General features: G+C 47.4%; 1 protein-coding gene across 3 annotated transcripts in view; it reads right to left on the bottom strand.

The window, feature by feature from the left end:
- Nucleotides 1-18,025, bottom strand: part of MAP3K20 (mitogen-activated protein kinase kinase kinase 20) — a 178,746-nt gene that overhangs the window by 151,368 nt on the left and 9,353 nt on the right. For 2 of the 3 annotated variants that reach the window (XM_062187850.1, XM_062187870.1), the window contains exon 2: nt 13,798-13,990. In XM_062187850.1, coding sequence (XP_062043834.1) covers nt 13,798-13,956 — 159 coding nt within the window. In that variant the 5' untranslated portion in view covers nt 13,957-13,990. Of the gene's footprint in view, nt 1-13,797; nt 13,991-14,132; nt 14,164-18,025 lie in introns of those variants that run through there. The other variant, XM_062187859.1, reaches the window with a different exon arrangement.

The following is an 18,025-nucleotide window of genomic DNA, read 5'->3' as shown; positions in this document are numbered from 1 at the left end:
ATTAACATGCTTGCAACCTCACCACATTCAGGACACCTCACCACATTCAGGACACCTTCATTTCCCTCAGGTCATGAATCAGTGAGCACCCAACATCAGCGGGCCGAGAAAAAGCATCCTGATCCCCGTCTTGGAAATTTGCTCAAAAACAAACCAGGAGAGAACTATGGCCAGGAAAACGCTTCAGTTCTGCTACAGAACTGAACCTTTCATTCAAAGGCACAGGACCTTACTCAGAACCCAAACTTGCCAAGCAAGGAGGAGAAAAGGCTGTGAAGTTGACTAAGCTGCATTCTTTCCTTAGATCCGGGAAGAGGGGAATCTTTCCGTCTATCTAATGAAAGGAGAGAAAGCCGAGATGCGATCACTGTGTTTACTATTGGTTGCATCTATGCGCCATGCACTTCCCGATGGCTTCCCATGGCCAGGTACTAAGTGGAGTCCAGAGAATACACAATCTGGGGCCGGCCCTGTGGTCCAGTGGGTTAATCCTTCACCCGCGGTGCCAGCATCCCAGATGGGTGCCGGTTCTAGTAGTGGAAGATGGCTCAAGTGCTTGGGCTCCTGCACCCACATTGGAGACCTGGAAGAAGCTCCTGGCTCCTTGCTTCGAATAGGTGCAGCTCCAGCTGTTGCGGCCATTTGGGGAGTGAATGAGCAAACGGAAGACCTTTCTCTCTGTCTGGAACTCTACCTCTCAAGTAAATAAATGAAATCTTAAAAAAAAAAAAAAATAGAAAATACACACTCAATCGGACACAGACCCTGCCCTGCAGAAGCTGACACACAGAGAAGGTAAGATTTGTTCTGTGTGCACCACAGGCAGACACCAGCACTGGTAGCTACAACTGACATTTTTAAGAAGTAAACTGTTCCAAAGCTACACAACTGTGTCTCATACATCACCAAGCAGAAACTCGGTGGCCTAACCAGGAGCAGGAAGCAAGCATCAGTGAGGGAAAAAAAAAAAAAAAAAAAAGCTAGCATGGCCCGTATCCTTGGTTAACTTCATGTCAGTAGTTTCCTGTCTTCACTAGAGAACAGACAAGAAAATTCCAGGTATCTTTTTAATACCCAAGTCAGATAATTCTATTTCTGAAGACTAAGAGCCAATCATAACTATTTTAAAACTACCCAAAATATCTGTGGGCTCTTCTTCCTCTCCTCCACTTTTCAGTTGTTCTCTCTAGGGTTAGGCTTGGAGTGTCTCAGGAATTGAATTCGTGCTGCATACTGTATTTCCTTCTGGGAACAGGAGCCTAGCTTCGTATAACATCATTTAATCAGGGCCTAACATTTTTACAGGAATACATTAATTGGTTTGATTTCAGCACAATATTTAGAGTATGGCTGGAGAACAAATATTAACAAGCTGAAATGTTTACTGCTCAATGTAGTGAGATCAATAACACTTTAATGAAAGGCTGAGAGAACAGCTGCAATAATGTTCCTCACAGGGCAAACTAACCTCCATCTACAGTAAATATGTAACCTAACAAAGTCACTAACATGTTACAAGACAAAGCAGTAAAATAAGGATGTGGGCTTCTGCTTACATATCAGTGATCTAAAAAATTCCATACAACGATGCTGGCCTTAATGTGACTGCATTTCACATAATGTGACAACATTATTCCGTAATTCAGGTAACTTTCTAAATTCCTCCTGGGCCCACGAGAAGCCTTCCTGCTGGCTTTTCCCCACCAAACTCTGCCACAAAGTTCCAGTTTTCTTCAGCCATATCAGTAGTACATGCTTACTCATGTATAGATTTGCTCAACATGTGTCCAATTTCCAAGTTTCTCTACCTCTTGTATAGCAGTTCACCTTGGAGTGTCTTGGATTATGGCTCCCAGTAACACAAGTGTCCTGTAGGAAAGAGCTGAGTGATGAGTGGCGATTCAATACACACTTCTAGATGATGACTATGCTAATTATCAAATAAAATGATTCATCATTTTAAATTACATATTCTCTAATTCAAAGCGATGATTTATATATGTGGCACAAAGGCGAAGCACGGCACCACGAAATGTTTAAAACTGTTGGAGCAGAAACAGGCATGCTAGACTCAAAGGTACAGCAGCAAGGGCACTTATAAAAAAAAAAGAAAAATCAAACACCAGGTACCCTATGGTCAAGGCAATAACTAACCGTTCTGTTACAACGTAGCTGAATGCAAGCCTATGACTGCATTTACTATGGTACAGTAAAGACGCGTGTATTCTACCCTCCAAGCAGCTCAGGACAAAGCAAACGCAGAAAACCTAGGGATGTTAATACAGGATCCCTGCACTAGCAGACAGCGAATGAGAGGGAAGTACACGACACTTAGTTTCAAGAACAAATATCGCAGTGTTTACTGCAAACAAGGCACGGGGCAGGGTGCTGGGAGGCTGCTGAGGAAGACCCAAAGGAAGGCTGCTGTTCACATCTGAGTTGCCCCACCTCTCTGGGCCTCAAGTTTTGATCTGTCAGATGGAGATACACTCTGGTAAAATAACCATAAAGAAGCAAATGGCCATAATGGAAAGCCTTTAAGGAAACCCAGGCTGACGCTGGCAGCTGGACTTGGGACAGTGGCAAGGACCAGGATGATGAGATCAGCTACAAAGACAGTCCTTGCCTTCAGAGAGTCTGTGACAGGGAAGTCAGCTACCCCCCAGGTGAGGCTGTAAATGCACAATCACACTGGGCCCTGCCAACTGTAAATGCAGCATAAGGGCCTAACCATAAACTAATTAAAATTCTCCAGGATGGGTGTTTGGCACATAAGTGAAGATGCTGCTTGTGGGGCTGACGTTGCAACATGGGCAGCCCTTCTCAGGAGTGCCAGTTCAAGGGAGCCAGTGCTATGGTGAAGTGCTGCCTGCAACAGCAGCATCCCACATGGGTACCAGTTCATGCCCAGGGCCCTTGCACCCATGAGGGTTAAGACTCAGATAGAGTTCCAGGCTCCTGGCTTCAGCCTGGCCCAGCCCTGGCTGTTGTAGCCATATATGGAGTGAACCAGTAGATGCAAAAGATCTCTCTCTAACTCTGCTTTAGAAATGAATTAAATAAATCTTTATTTATTTATTTAGTTTTTTTTTATTATTTATTTGACAGAGTTAGACAGTGAGAGAGAGAGACAGAGAGAAAGGTCTTCCTTCTATTGGTTCACCCCCCGAAATGGCCACTACGGCCAGAACTACACCGACCCAAAGCCAGGAGCCAGGTGCTTCTTCTGGTCTCCCATGCGGGTGCAGGCGCCCAAGCACTTGGGCCATTCTCCAGTGCCTTCCTGGGCCACAGCAGAGAGCTGGATTGGAAGAGGAGCAACCAGGACTAGAACCCAGCACCCATATGGGATTCTGGCACCACAGGCAGAGGATTAACCAAGTGAGCCACGGTGCCGGCCCATAAATCTTCATTTAAAAAAAAAACAAAAAAAACCTGCCAGATGGAGTACTGGCTGCTCTTCTTGGAATCCAGCTCCCTAATGCCCCTGAGAAAGCAGCAGCTGATGGTCCAAGTGCTTGGGTCCCTACTACCCATGTTGGAGACCCAGATGGAGTTCTGGGCTCCTGGCTTAGGACTAGTCCAGATCTGGCCATTGAGGCCATTTGCGGAGTGAAAGAGCAGATAGAAGATTGATCTCTGTCTCTGTCACTCTTTTTTTTTAGAAAAAAAAGGCACTTTTTGGGATGTCTACATCCTACATTGGAGTTCCTGGTTCAAATCCCACCTCCTCTGCTTCCAATCTGGCTTTCTGCTAATGTGTACTCTGAGAGGCAGCAGCTGATGACTCAAGTATGTGAGTCCCTTCTAGCCATGTTCGAGGCCCAGACTGAGCTCCTGGCTTCAGCGTGGCCCAACCATGGCTGTTGCAGGCATCTGGGGAGTGAACCAGTAGATGAACGGTCTCTATTTGTCTGTTTCTATCCGCTCAAATAAATAGGAAACTCCCCCAATATACACATAAATACAAACACACGCATGTATAAAAGATGGCATCTACATTTTGCAGTATAGTTGGTGAGACATAATTGATAATTTTTTTCTAAAGATTTATTTATTTATTTACGAGGCAGAGGCTGAGTTGGGGGGGGGGGGGGTCTTCCATCTACCGACTTATTCCCCAAATGGCTGCAACAGCCCGAGCTGGGCCAATTGGAAGCCAGGAGCCTGGAGCTTCTTCCGGATCTTTCACGTGGGTGCAGGAGTCCCAGGACTTGAGCCACCCTGCTTTCCCAGGTGCATTAGCAGAGAGCTGGATTAGAAGTGAAGCAGCCTACGGCCGGCGCCGCGGCTCACTAGGCTAATCCTCCGCCTTGCGGCGCCGGCACACCGGGTTCTACTCCCAGTCGGGGCACCGATCCTGTCCTGGTTGCCCCTCTTCCAGGCCAGCTCTCTGCTGTGGCCAGGGAGTGCAGTGGAGGATGGCCCAAGTCCTTGGGCCCTGCATCCCATGGGAGACCAGGAGAAGCACCTGGCTCCTGCCATCGGATCAGCGCGGTGCGCCGGCCGCAGCGTGCCTACCGTGGCGGCCATTGGAGGGTGAACCAACGGCAAAAGGAAGACCTTTCTCTCTGTCTCTCTCTCACTGTCCACTCTGCCTGTCAAAAAAAAAAAAAAAGAAGTGAAGCAGCCAGGATTTGAACCGATGCCCATATGGGATGCCAGCACTGCAGGCAGCAGCTTTAGCTGCTACATCAATCACATTGCCAGCCCCAGAGACATAACTGATAATTAACAGTTATCCAAATCTTCCTACATGCAAGCATGCTTCTACATATTTCGTATATATTATCTCATTTATTCCTCTCAACAACCCTAGGTTGTGTTACTATTATTACCCCCATTTCTGTGATGAAAAGACATGGCTGTTCATGTGAAAAGTTCAGTGGTGGGGCCAGAGCTGTGGTGTAGTGGGTAGAGCCACTGCCTGCAGTGTCAGCATCCCATACAGGTACTCGTTCTACTCCCGGCTGCTCCACTTCCAATCCAGCTCTCTGCTATGGCCTGAGAAAGCAATGGAAGATGGCCCAAGTCCTTGGGCCCCTGCACCTGCATGGGAGACCCAGAAGAAGCTCCTGGCTCCTGACTTTGGATCGGCACAGCTCTAGCCATTGTGGCCATCTGGGGAGTGAACCAGTGGATGGAAGACCTCTCTCTCTCTCTCTCTCTCTCTCTCTCTCTCTCTCTCTGCCTCTGCCTCTCTGTAACTCTGCCTTTCAAATAAATATTAAAAAAAAAAAAAAAAAAAAAAAAACAGGGACTTAACCAAAAAAAAAAAAAAAAAATGTCCGGTAGCAAATTCCTACAAGAACACTAGAGTCACAATGCAATTTTAATCAAGTCAAATTAGTGGTATAAATTCAGAACAGAAAGAGAAAAATGATGCTTGGAGGACTGAGAATGTGCCACAGAGAAGGAAGAGATTAAAGCTGAAGAACAAAGGGCACTTGCCTAGGCAGAGAAGACAAAGGTGTGGCCAGCAAAGGAAAGAATGCAAACAAGGTTGCAGAGGAGGGAAAGCAGGACAGAGAACGGAACGCCAAGCTGGGACGTCGGGTTAGCAGCAGAGTGGGCAGGCCTGGAAGCTGAAGGTGCTGCCCGAAGCTTCACGTACGGCTGCCATTGCTAAGCAGGCCTTGAGGGAGTGCCAGGCTGGGCCGCCGCCCCTGCCATCTGCACAGGATGAAAGGGAGGGTCTAAAGCCTCTACACACAAAGCCCCCGGCAAGTTCCTCATGTCTCCAAGCTAAACATAACGCACCAGCAGTCTGCAGTAGGCATCTGGTTGGCTAGACAGGACCTAAGCAATGGTTCTCAAATTCTAGTGGGCACCAGAAACGACGGGAAAGCTGGTTAAAGCACTGATAACTGAGATCCAGGGAGCTGCATCTATAATCAGTTCCCAGGTGATAATCGGCGCAGCTGGTCCAGGGCCCACTTTGAGAACCAGGGACCTAAAAGAATGGGAAGGCAGTGTGAGGGAGGTCTGATGGGGGAGAGGAAAACTGCATGGAGCTGAGCTAAAGAATAACTCGTGAAGGACCTCCAGAATACAGGGGTGAGGCACCTCCGGATCCAGGGGTGAGGCATCTCCAGATACAGGGGTGAGGTGCCTCCAGATACAGGGGTGAGGCGCCTCCGGAATACAGGGGTGCAGCATCTCCAGATACAGGGGTGAGGCACCTCCGGATCCAGCGGTGAGGTGCCTCCGGATCCAGGGGTGAGGCACCACCAGAATACAGGGGTGAGGCACCTCCAGATACAGGGGTGAGGTGCCTCCAGATACCGGGGTGAGGCACCTCCAGATACAGGGGTGAGGTGCCTCCAGATACAGGGGTGAGGCACCTCCAGATACAGGGGTGAGGCACCTCCAGAATACAGAGCTGACGCACCTCCAGATACAGGGGCGGCAGCACCTCCAGATACAGGGGTGAGGCACCTCCAGATACAGGGGTGAGGCACCTCCAGAATACAGAGTTGACGCACCTCCAGATACAGGGGCGGCAGCACCTCCAGATACAGGGGTGAGGTGCCTCCAGAATACAGGGGTGGCAGCGGGGCCTGTGGAAAAGCCACAGAAGGCAGGCCAGGTATGTCACAGTCAAGGCAGCATTGCTATGTTTAAAGATACCACCCCTGAGCTCCAGTGGGGATAAATGACCACAGGGACCAGGCCAGGACTCAACAGCAGTTGTCCAGTAGCTAAGATATCTAATTTGTATTTCTATGGCTGCCATCAGTATTATTTAAGCACTGAGAGGACTTACAAAAAAAGTAAATCTTTAGTGTATCCAAGAGGAAAATACTAAAGCAGCACTCCCACAACGAAAATAAATGCAAAGAATTCATTAATAAAAAGCCAACAATAGAACTGTAAGGCAGAGAAAAAGATACCCCAATAGCTAATAAAATGAAAACACTTAACCAGTCTTCTACGAAGTACTAAATACTGTCATATTGATAAACTATATAAAGCTTTTATTTTAACTTTCTGAACTCTATTTGAATTCCAAGCTTATATTTTCTACTTCACACTGATATTTTCCCCTACATAAAAATTATTGATAGTTCCTATTATGACAGGTTTTGACACCTTGATCCTCTCTCTCTATGTAAAAATCAATTGCAGGTGCTCTGGCTTTCAATATTTCTACAACAGTTAAGTTTGGTAGGGTTTCTTTTTTTTTTCTCCCTAAAATAGAGGAAATGGTGTCTTACTCAAAGCCAAGGCAAATGAAAAAAAAAAAAAAAGGCCTTATATTTTACCTCTGGAGGATCCTGCTTCCTTCCAATCGTGCCAGGGAAGCAGGAAGGAATCGGGCTTCTCTCCTATCACATCCTCCCTAATGCGGCCCTGGAACAGCGGCTGGGCACCCACAGATCCCAGGCTTACACACTGCCTCTCAGGCGTCCAGCTCTCCGTACAGAGCAGGCCGCACAGAGGTCAGCATGTCATCGAATGCATGGCCAGCTTACACGGGGCTGCTGCGACCAGTCCAGGAGACACACCCAGCGAGACATGGGCAGCTCCAGCTGCGTGGGGACTCTGCTCTCCGGCACAGCTAGCGAGACGTAGCGATCGCCGTGTCTGTCTGTGCCACCAGCTCCTTTAGAATTTACCAAAAAGATGCAATAATGGTTTCTTTTCTTACTTTCAGTATTTATCCTTAAGACTGTATGATTTTTTTTTCCTGTTGAAGACAGTTTTTAAACAAATGAAGAGCATGCTGTCAGTCACTCTGCTGGTTGCGCAAAGTCAACACTAAACACGGAGGCTGCAGAGTAGTGCCGTGTGCTGGATCCAAACACAGCGTCCTCAATTTTCAGAGCCACACTGTTTCTTTTTTCTATTTTATAACTCCCAGTTAATAACCCTGAAAAGCTGACAGAAGCCCAACACCCACACGGGAAGAAAGTACAAAGTTCTCGCCCAAAGTTCATCAGAATTATTTTTTTTGCTTTTTAAACTACAAAGGAACAAAAAAGTATTGTTCTTTAAAATAAAAAAAGGGGTGGGGGAGGAAACAGGTAAATGAAGTAGAAAATACACACATAGCAAAACACAAACAGGTATCACTAGGAAGGATGGAGAAATCCATTACCCCCTTGAAGCCCCAGGCTCTGCCTCAGAAAAGCCAAACCCAGGAAGAGGGGATCCAGGAGACTGCCAGGACCAGGGAATTGACAGCCAGAGCCAGGTGCTTCCTGAAAGTGGTCTCTAGGGAATCTTCCCTAAGCCCAGGAAGGAAAGACAGAGCTGCCCCAGCTGCTGACCCATGCTGGGGAGGACGTCCTGTGCCCTGAGGCTGTGGAGGTCATCACAAGTATATACCGGCTCCCGTGGTAGTCACATGCCCTACTCCGCAGTGACAGGTGCACTGCGCTGGACATAACTACCACAAAAGAACACAAAACCTGGAGTACCTGGGTTTAGGTCCAAGCCCCACTCTTGAGCCCAGCCTCCTGCTAATGTGCTCCCCAGGAGGCAGATGTTAGCTCAAGTATTTGGGTGCTCATTGAGTTCCCAGCTCCTGGCTTCAGCTCAGACGGTCCCTGGCTGCTCCAGGCACTGGGTGAATCAGAGTGAATCAGCAAAAGGAAGACACCCTCCCTCCGCCCCATCTTTTCAAATAAAATTTTTTTAAAAAACAAAACAAGGGGCCAGCACTGTGGCACAGTGGATTAAAGCCCTGGTTTGCAGTGCTGGCATCCCATATGGGTAGGAGTTTGAATCTAGGCTGCTCCATTTCTGATCCAGCTCTCTGCTATGGCCTGGGAAAGCAATAGAAGATGGCCCAAGTCCTTGAGCACCTGCACCTACATGGGAGACCCAAAAGAGGCTCCTGGCTCCTGGCTTCAGATCGGTCCAGCTCCGGCCATTGGCAGCCATATGGGGAGTGAACCAGCGGATGGAGGACCTCTCTCTCTCTGTCTCTACCTCTCTGTAACTCTTTCAAATAATAAAGTAAATCTTTTCTAAAAATGAAAGGAAACAAAACTGCAAACACATATGAACTCTAGTAATAATGGGCATGATGAAATATTTACAGGGTAGCGTATTGGCGCCTCTGACTTATTTGAAATGGATCAAATGGACTGATGGTGGAAGAACAGCTAGCTTGGCCTTGCGTTCATAAAGCAGGTTTTTCTACCACTGATAGACCCTATACGGTGTGCATACGGATGTACAAGATAAAATCCTTTCGACTCTTCTTTATGTTTGAAAGTGTTCAGAATAAAATCTTGGGGGTGGAAAGAAATAAAAAAAATGTGACTGCTCAAGAAAAATGAAAGCACCGTGCAGATGCCAAGTACAGACTTGGCATCATATTCTAGATGGGATTTTCTAACTTGCTTTCATCACGTAGCAATATATGACGAGCATTCTCCTAGCTCTCTGAATAGTCTTCCAGATGGAATGGAACTACATCACGCAGCTTTAGCATCATTCGTTGCTTCCAATTTTTCACCGCTCTACATGTGAGCTGACCGCCTAAGATACTTATCTTTCTGACATTTCTAATCACTTCCTCAGGAAAAAGATCCAGGACTTTTCCTAAGGTAAGTTTGCTATCATTCTCCAGAAAAGTCTACCAATTTGCATTGCTAATAGCAGTGTATCACAGATTCTACCTAGAGGCATGATTGTAAGTTTTAAATTAAATGCTTTCTTAAGTAAAGTTTCTCCAGAACCACCTTTCTGTCAAAAGGACCCAGTCTTCCCCACCACCTCTGCTTCTTTACAGGTCTAGATAAACCTAGTATCCGATCTTGGCTGCTACACGCTGCACTCCCAAATCAGCACATTGACTGAGGGCTTCTTGAAGCAATGGCTGGTTCTAGGCACGGCATAGCTTACGAAATGAACTAGGAACTTTTTGTGCCACACTGTAAAGAAAATATTTTCTTTTAAAATGAGAACAGAGCAAAAAGACACAATACCCAGCTTAAAGGAGCTCTGAGGTCCTAAGTCTGGGACAATTTAAGCACAAATGAGTAACTAATGGATTGTAGTATTTTGAATTTGAAGAAGAATGTTAAGTGTGCAACCAAACAATAAATGAATGGATGGATGGATGGGTGGGTGAATAAAGGAGGGAAAGAATGACAGATGGAAGAAGAAGGGAAAACGCATAAGGAAGCGACTGTTTGCTTTCTACACAATAAACATAGTACTATTTGATTCAAGGAAGAACCAGCAGTGGATGCTAAAAACATTGGGTAAACGCTTTTTGAAGGAAGATATTTGCATAGTTTCAAAGTATCTACTGACAGTTTAATTATTAATTACAAAGTGAAAATGCATAGACTTACTATGGAGAAACTGGGGGAATCCCTTTTAATTGTGGGATCAGTAATGGACAAAGTGATATCACACAGTCCCACCAAGGACGTATGACCTGCTACAGCACTCCTAACAAATCTACATAAACTGGGGCAAGGGGGAGCGGGTCAGAGAGAGATTTTACAAAGCAACCATCCTGCACTTTTCAAAAATGTCAAAGCCTTAAAAGACAAGAAAGGCAGAAAAATAAACTTGCCCCAGACCACACAGATACGTCAACTAATTGCAACATGTGATCCTGGATCAGATTTGGGCTTGGACAAAATTGCCATAAAAAGCTTTTGCGAGGCCGCATTATTGCGTAGTGGGTAAGGCCTCTGCCAGTGACACTGGCCTCCCATGTGGGCACTGGTTTGTGTCCCAGCTCTGCCACTTCCAATCCAGCTCTCTGCTAATGGCCTGGGAAAGTAGCAAAAGATGACCCAAGTGTTTGGGACACTGCCACTCACATAGGAGACCCATTGTGTACACTTTGGGAGTGGATCAGCAGATAGAAGGTTTTCTCTCTCTCTCTCTCTCTCTCTCTCTGTGTGTGTGTGTGTGTGTATTTATAGGCTCTCTATAACTCTTTCAAATTTAGAAGAAAAAAAGCTTTTGGAACAACTGGCAAAATGTGAATAGAAACTCTCTAATAAAGTGTGATATCACTGTTAAATTTCCTGAATATGTTCACTGTGGCTCTTTATCCCTAAAGGATTTAGGGATAAAGGTAAACAGCAAATGCAATTTTGCCTTTTGACTCAGCAAAAATGACAAAATAAAGTAGTATATGACTATGCATCGACGGTGTAACACATATAGAGAAAGCAATTGCTGCTCAGTGTCACCAAGCGGTGAGTTTAGGGAAAGGACACCCTAGAGTTTGCAGTATCATTCTCGCATTCTCTCCCTTGGTGTCAAAGGTTTGTAAGGGCTGCATCTGACCTAGTGATTAGGATGTTGCTTGGGATGCCCACATCCCACATTGACAGGACGCCTGCGTTCAAGTCCAAGCTCCACTTCCAACTCTAGCTTCCTGCAAATGTGCAACCCCTGGGAAGCAACAGGGGACGGTTCAAGTACTCGAGTCGCTGCCACTCACAAGGGAGACTCCGATCGAATTTTGGGCTCCTGGCTTTTGTGGACATTCAGGAAATGAACCAATGGATGGAAAAAAAACTTTTAAACAAAGTTTCAAAGAACTGTAAGATTTTAAGATAGTGCTGTTTGTCTTCCTTTGTTTATTAGAAAAGTAATGTACACTTACTGCAGCCCAGGAAAGAAATACACACTCAGTAAACTAGAGGCTTACAAATAAGGGGAAAGCAAACAGTGCTCCTTCCCCCTCGCACAGGCAGAGTTACAGAGTGTGCTGTATGTTTTCTCCACTTCTCATTAGGCTCATAAAACAGGTGTTTATCAGATATTAATTCATCCTTAGAGTCACATGAAAGGAACTACAGACATTTATTAAATGTTTGTAGCTTTCAAAACTCATTGGGAAAAGAGAACTGACATTACATTGAATTAAACCTTAGGGAAAAAATCCAGAGCTTTAAAAGTTTGCAGGAGTCTGTGCTGTGGTATAGCAGTTAGAGCATCCACCTGCAGAGCCAGCATCCCATACGGACACTGGTTCGAGTCCTGGTTGCTCCACTTCTGATCCAGCTCTCAGCTATGGCCTGGGAAAGCAGCAGAAGATGGCCCAAGTCCTTGGGACCCTGCACCCATGTGTGGGAGACCCGGAAGAAGCTCTTGACTCCCAATCGGCCTAGTTCCAGCTGTTGCGGCCATTTGGGGAATGAATAAGCAGGTGGAAGATTTCTGTCTCTGTCTCTCTCTAACTCTACCTCTCAAATAAATAATCTTTTAAAAAAAAAAAAGTTTGCAGAAAATGGAATTAAACTATAAGTTTACTTTGGTGTGAAAGAATCTGGAACTTCTTTTTTTTTCACAATCTGCATTTCTGTGAACTTTTCCAACACCCTACATATGTATGGTCTCAACACTTTTGTACCAAAATAAGCTCGTCTGTTAATTCCACTTCCTGCATGCTCTCTGCAGTACCTCCGTATCAGCTGCACCTCCACAAGGCCCCAGGCGGCATGCAGTACATACTTCACTACGTACGGTGATGTACACCAGACATGTGGGTTTCCTTTCCAGTAACTGCCACCCGCAGCCAAACCTCGGTACATCTCAAAGTCATGGTGACTCAGATGTGGGGCTGCCTCCCCAGAACGCACCCTGTCTCTCCGCGGCTGACTAACCAAGCCCCACACAGACGCCGAGCTTTCGGTCTTCCTGCCCACGAGCTGAGGAGTTAGGTTCTTGCGGTTTGTGGTCATCTGCTCACTTTCTGATCGATCCACACGCAGGCCAAACGTGAGGGGTTGCCAAAGAGCTCATGGCCAGTACGGATTACGCAAAACCACCTGTGGCTTTAAAAACCTTTCCACAAAATAAAAGTATCTTTTAACTCCATTTAACTCCACCGTCCACGAGCCTTTTAAAGTACACCACACCTGCACAGAAGCAGGATTTCCCAGTTTTCAACTCCTGCTTTCGCCACCTTGCTGTCCTTTGTCATAGTCCTGGCTCTCTCCAAAGCAGCAGCAAAGGGTGTGTGTGCACGCGTGTGTTTGGGGTCAGCCGTGTGGGGTGAGTGAACTGCAGTTGATGCTCTCCCATCAAATCCATTTCCTGCCTCACGAAGCCTTCCTGACATGGAGCAATCGCTGAGAGCACGTTCAGCAGGCTAGCATTACGGCCTCACACCTGAAAATGCCAGCACAACACAGGCATCTTTGAACACGGCCGGAACCCGTTTCTTTTCTATTCTTACCTGGTCAGCCAGTGGGTTCAGAGTTAAAAATTAAAAAGCCGGGGGAGGGGGTGTTTCTGGCTTTCACTTGTGCCTCCAGTGCAGCTTATTACATTTCTCAAGGCCCTAGTTACCAGTCAGCAAAAGTGGGGACACGGTACGGCTCGCTGGCAGGTTAATGAAGACAAGGAAACCATCCCGGGAGATGAACGGATACAGATGTCAGAGCACAGGACGCGGCCGAAGGCTCCGGAGGGCGGCGGCTAGGGGTCGCCAGCGCTGGCAGGCCCCGCGAGCGAGCTCTGGGGGTGACTGGCGTGGACCCCAAGCCCTGGAAGCCAAGGCCCTCCGGAGATTTTAAAAGGAAGGCGGCTCTCCCTCTGGCACAGGTGGCGGCTCAAAAGCCCGCCCCGAGGACCACAGACTCGGTGCTCTCTACTGCCCCCTGTTGGCTGCCCTCGCGGGAGGGCGCACGCCTCACCCCAGCCTCAGAGAACACTGGGTCTTCGTGCCATGGGAAGACATCCTCTCCCTCCAGATGACCCCTAGTAGAACTCAACCCCGGAGCACACGCTGCGATAACTTCTATTTATGGGGCTCCCGGAGTGGCCCCAGGGATCCGCCCCCGGGCGCGCAGGGGCAGGCCTTACCTCCTTCTCGATCTTCAGCAGCTTCTTCACCGCCACCTCCTTGTCCTGGGAGATCCATTTGGCTCGGTAGACACTCCCAAAACTCCCTCCGCCGCAGTTTTCAAAAAACTGCAAGTCATCGAATTTGATCTGCACAAAGGAGGTGCCGAGAGACGACATCGCATAATGACAAAGGGCGACCCTCGCACAGAACCTGCAGCGGGGGCGAGAGGGAAAACTCGGTCACACAGGCGCACCTCGAGGCCCCGCCAGCCTGCTCCACCAAAGGCACCCCGGGTCGCGCTGCCAGAGGGCGCCGTGGAGGCTCAGAAGAGGAAGGAAGCCAGACTACACACCAGGCAGCCCGTGCAAAAGGCGGCAGCGGCCTGTCCAGACCTTGAACGAGGCAGCACTGGCTCAGAGGGGACCTGTAGCGGCGCTGCCTTCGGGCCACCCTGTCACCCGGGCCTCCTGCCGGGCGGGCATGACCACTGGGAAGCACGCTTGCATAGTCCTCCTGGCATCTGAGGCATGCCATGGCTCCATGCTGCCCTCACGTCATGCAAAATACACACAGCCTCAGCCACGGGGCGCCCTGGCACGAGGACAGCCACGGCACCACAAACCCAGCACGCATTCTGCCTCTGGGCTCCAGCAAGAAGCCACCAGCTCAGGCATGGCAAAGGCTGGCCAAGGACTTTCCAAACCTGGCTCCTGGGCCTGCATACTGCAGCAGAACTTAATTAAAAAGCAGAAAATCTGCCCTTGGTTACAACATACTAAGTCAACCACAAACACTGCCAAGGATGTTAAAAAAAAAAAAAAAAAAGAATGAAAAAGAAACAACACAAGAGTGTGCTTGTTCCCAGAGGAACCGCTGACCCCTCCCTTCGATGGCTACTTTGATATTTCCTGCAGCCGGGAGTTCCAGTGCTCTCCAGGTAAGAGACGGTCATTCCTTGTGCACTAAGCCAAACCGCAGGGCGGCAGGGAAACCAAAAGTAAACCAAAACAGCGTTAAGAGCTGATAAAAAGTCTGGGTGTCTGACACAGAAGCTTAAGATGTGGGAACAAAGAGAAAAATTCAGATACGTAGGATATGCTATCAAAACACTGGCCTGAGCTCCTAATGACTGTCACTATCATGAAAGATTAAAAAACAAAGAAACAAACAGAAACCTGGGAAACTCAGAGCATAAGGAAGACTTACAGACCAAAGGTGACTAAATGCAATGTGTGACCACTGGATTCCGGGCTAACACCCATCTACAGAAAATACTATTAGGATCCGAGGGAAATTTTAATATTAACTACATGTCAGGTAACACACACAGGTAATATGCACAGCAGATAATGGCATTTTGGTCTGCAGGAGCTGTCCTGCTTCTGGGCAGACACAGTAAAGTATGGCGTCTACCTCACCCTGAACTCCTGCAACCCCGTCCCTGTCTGGAGAGCGTGGTGCGGCAAAATGTGCGGAGATCAATCCAGGGGATTTTGCTGTGAGGTCTGATGTTTGTCAAAATAAAAAGGTGAAGGAGGGCAGCCTGTGGCTGTACAGACTGACAACATTTCTTCATGAACACCTGGGGCTTCCCTGAGCGCCGTCCACCAACAGCCAGAGAGCTCGGTGTGGGGCGGAGCAGCCGCGTGCCGTCCCCTCAGAGGAACACCGGGCAGCTCAGGAATGCGGACTTCTCACACGGAGAGGCAAACTCTGCTCCACAGGGGGAGGAGGACGAGGCAGGGCTGACGCCTGAGGTCATTTAGAGTCAACACAAAAGCACGGGGAGCGGGGAGCGGGGCGGGGTGGAGGACAGCCCCGGATCCAGGGACAGTCTATAAACATATCTGAGGTTCCAGTTTACCTTGTCGATTTTTTCTGCATGGCATGGTCAGTGAAACATCAAAAAGAATAAAGTTTGGGTGAAGTTTAGGAACATGCTAAAAGGTGGGTATATAGAGTATACAAGCTAAAAAGTTTGTTCAGTAAAATGCAAAACACGGTATGTAAGATTCTCTCAGCACTTACAAATGCTGGGTCTATATTTTTATTAACTATTTTTATTTTTGCCAAAGTACAAAAATGAAATAGGACTGCCAAGTTTATAATACAAAGTGGAAGTCCCCAGCCGCCTTGTTCCACATACCCAATTCTCACTCTCGAGAGGCAACTCAACTCTCCCTGTGGAACATAAGTATTTAGTTCTCAAATACCATCTGTACCTCCATATACAAATATGTCACACTTCCCCAATCCTCTTGGCTCTGGTACAACACTTGGCTAAGTCAATACTCAGAGTTTATAGAAGTCTAACAAAGTAAATATTCCCAGCAGTTCCCTGTAAGACTTAATGACTATATTTCCCCTCTTGGATAACCTTTTGTTTCTCCTGGAGTTATTAGTTGCCCTGGTTTTGTTTTTGCTTAGCTTTTTATATATTCACAACACTTATTCACCTCATCAAACTATCCTAAGAACTACAAAACTCCTCGATAAAACTCACACATTAAGTTATCCTTTTTCTAAATCAGAGACATTCTTCCTACACCCTGCACCCTGATTCAGTCTGGCTGGACTGGCTGCTCACCAGGCCTGACCTGGCCCGGGAATTCCCGTCGACAACCATGCTAAGAACTTCCTTCACCGTTTTCTTCTGTGGAAAATCCTGTCCTTGGATCTCCTGCCTTCTCTTTGTCAACTCCCTTGTTTTGGTAATGTGCATCTCCCATTAGCTACTTGAATGAGGCACACAGAATGTAATTTTTTGAGAATCTGTGTGTTCAAATGCCTTGGTTGGTAGCCTGACTGGTTATGGAACTCTAGGTAGGAAATAATTTCCATATAATTTTAAAAGTATTATTTCATTTTTTTTTCTAGCTTCTAAAGTGCCTGCTGAATAGTCTGATGCTACTTCAGTTACTAATCCTTTTTACATTATTTTTTTCATCTTTAAAAGCTTTTAGGATCCTCTATCATCCCTAGAATTTTGAATTGTAATAGAATATATTTTTGGGACGAGCACTGTGGCATGGTAGGTTAAACCTCTGCCTGTGATGCTGGCATCCCATATGGGTGCTGGTTCAAGTCCCAGCTGCTCCATCCAATACAGCTCCCTGCTAATAGCCTAGGAAAGCAGTGGAAGGCAGCCCTGCATGCACATGGGAGGCCCGGAGGAGGCTCCTGCCTCCTGGTTTAGATCAGCCCAGCTCCAGTCATTGCAGCCATTTGGGGAGTGAACCAGTGGATGGGAGACCTGTCTCTCTGTCTCTGCCTCTCAAATAAATAAATCTTAAAAAAAAAAAAAATAGGCCATAGCTGAGTGAGCCTTTTGCATTCACTGGTAGGACACACCGAACTCTTTCCACCTGTAACTGGTGTTTTAATTCCAGGGCACTTTCTCGTGCTGTGCCTTCACCACTTCACCTGCGTGCCTCTCTGAGCCTCCAAAGGCGGCAGATTCTTCCCCTTTGGTGCCGCACCTCCTTTCTTCACCCGTTAGTCTTTCCCTCCAGATTCATGTCTGTTTACACCTGGAACTGCAGTGCCTGCTCCTGCTCCACACCCGCTTAATAATTACTCTGATTATTCTTCCAGTACACGGCTTGTAGGTGGGAAGACGTCAGCCTGCGGCTTCTGCAAGTGCCCCCAGAGGATCCTATGGCAAATTCTAAACTGGAAACTGCTGCCTAGGCGTCGCAGGACAGGGAGGCTTCTGGTGCTGGGTCCCGCCGAGTCCTAAGGTGAGTGAGGGAAGAGTAGCGAAATCCTTCCCAGAACAAAATCAGAGAGGGGAACCAGGGCGCGATCACTGGGAATCAATCCTAACCCTGCGGTGCTGAACAAGCCCAGGAAGTGCTGATGACCCTAGTGGTGACCCGCCACGTGTCAAACTACCCACGGGCACCAGAGGAACGCAGCCTGCGACGTGAGGCAACCGGTCAGGCTGCTCCCAGAACCACTGTTCCTCATGGTGTGCTACGCCCTGCCGCTGGAGACGTGGCTGGACAGGAATGGGGCTGTTCAATTACTCGAATGCTTTATTGAAACTGTAAAAAATTAAGAGACTTAACAACTCTAGAGTGTGAGTACAGGCTTTTAACTCATGATCCTTAAAAAAAAAAAAAAAAGAAGAAGAAGAAGAAGAAAGATTCATTTATTTATTTATTTAAAAGGGTTAGAGAGAAGGAGAGACAGAGCAAGCTTCCATCCACTAGCTCACTCGCCAAATGGCTACAACACACTGGC

This window comes from Lepus europaeus, chromosome 1 (genome assembly GCF_033115175.1).
Source record: "Lepus europaeus isolate LE1 chromosome 1, mLepTim1.pri, whole genome shotgun sequence".
Lineage (NCBI taxonomy): Eukaryota > Metazoa > Chordata > Mammalia > Lagomorpha > Leporidae > Lepus > Lepus europaeus.
This window is presented reverse-complemented; position numbering and strand designations above follow the sequence as displayed.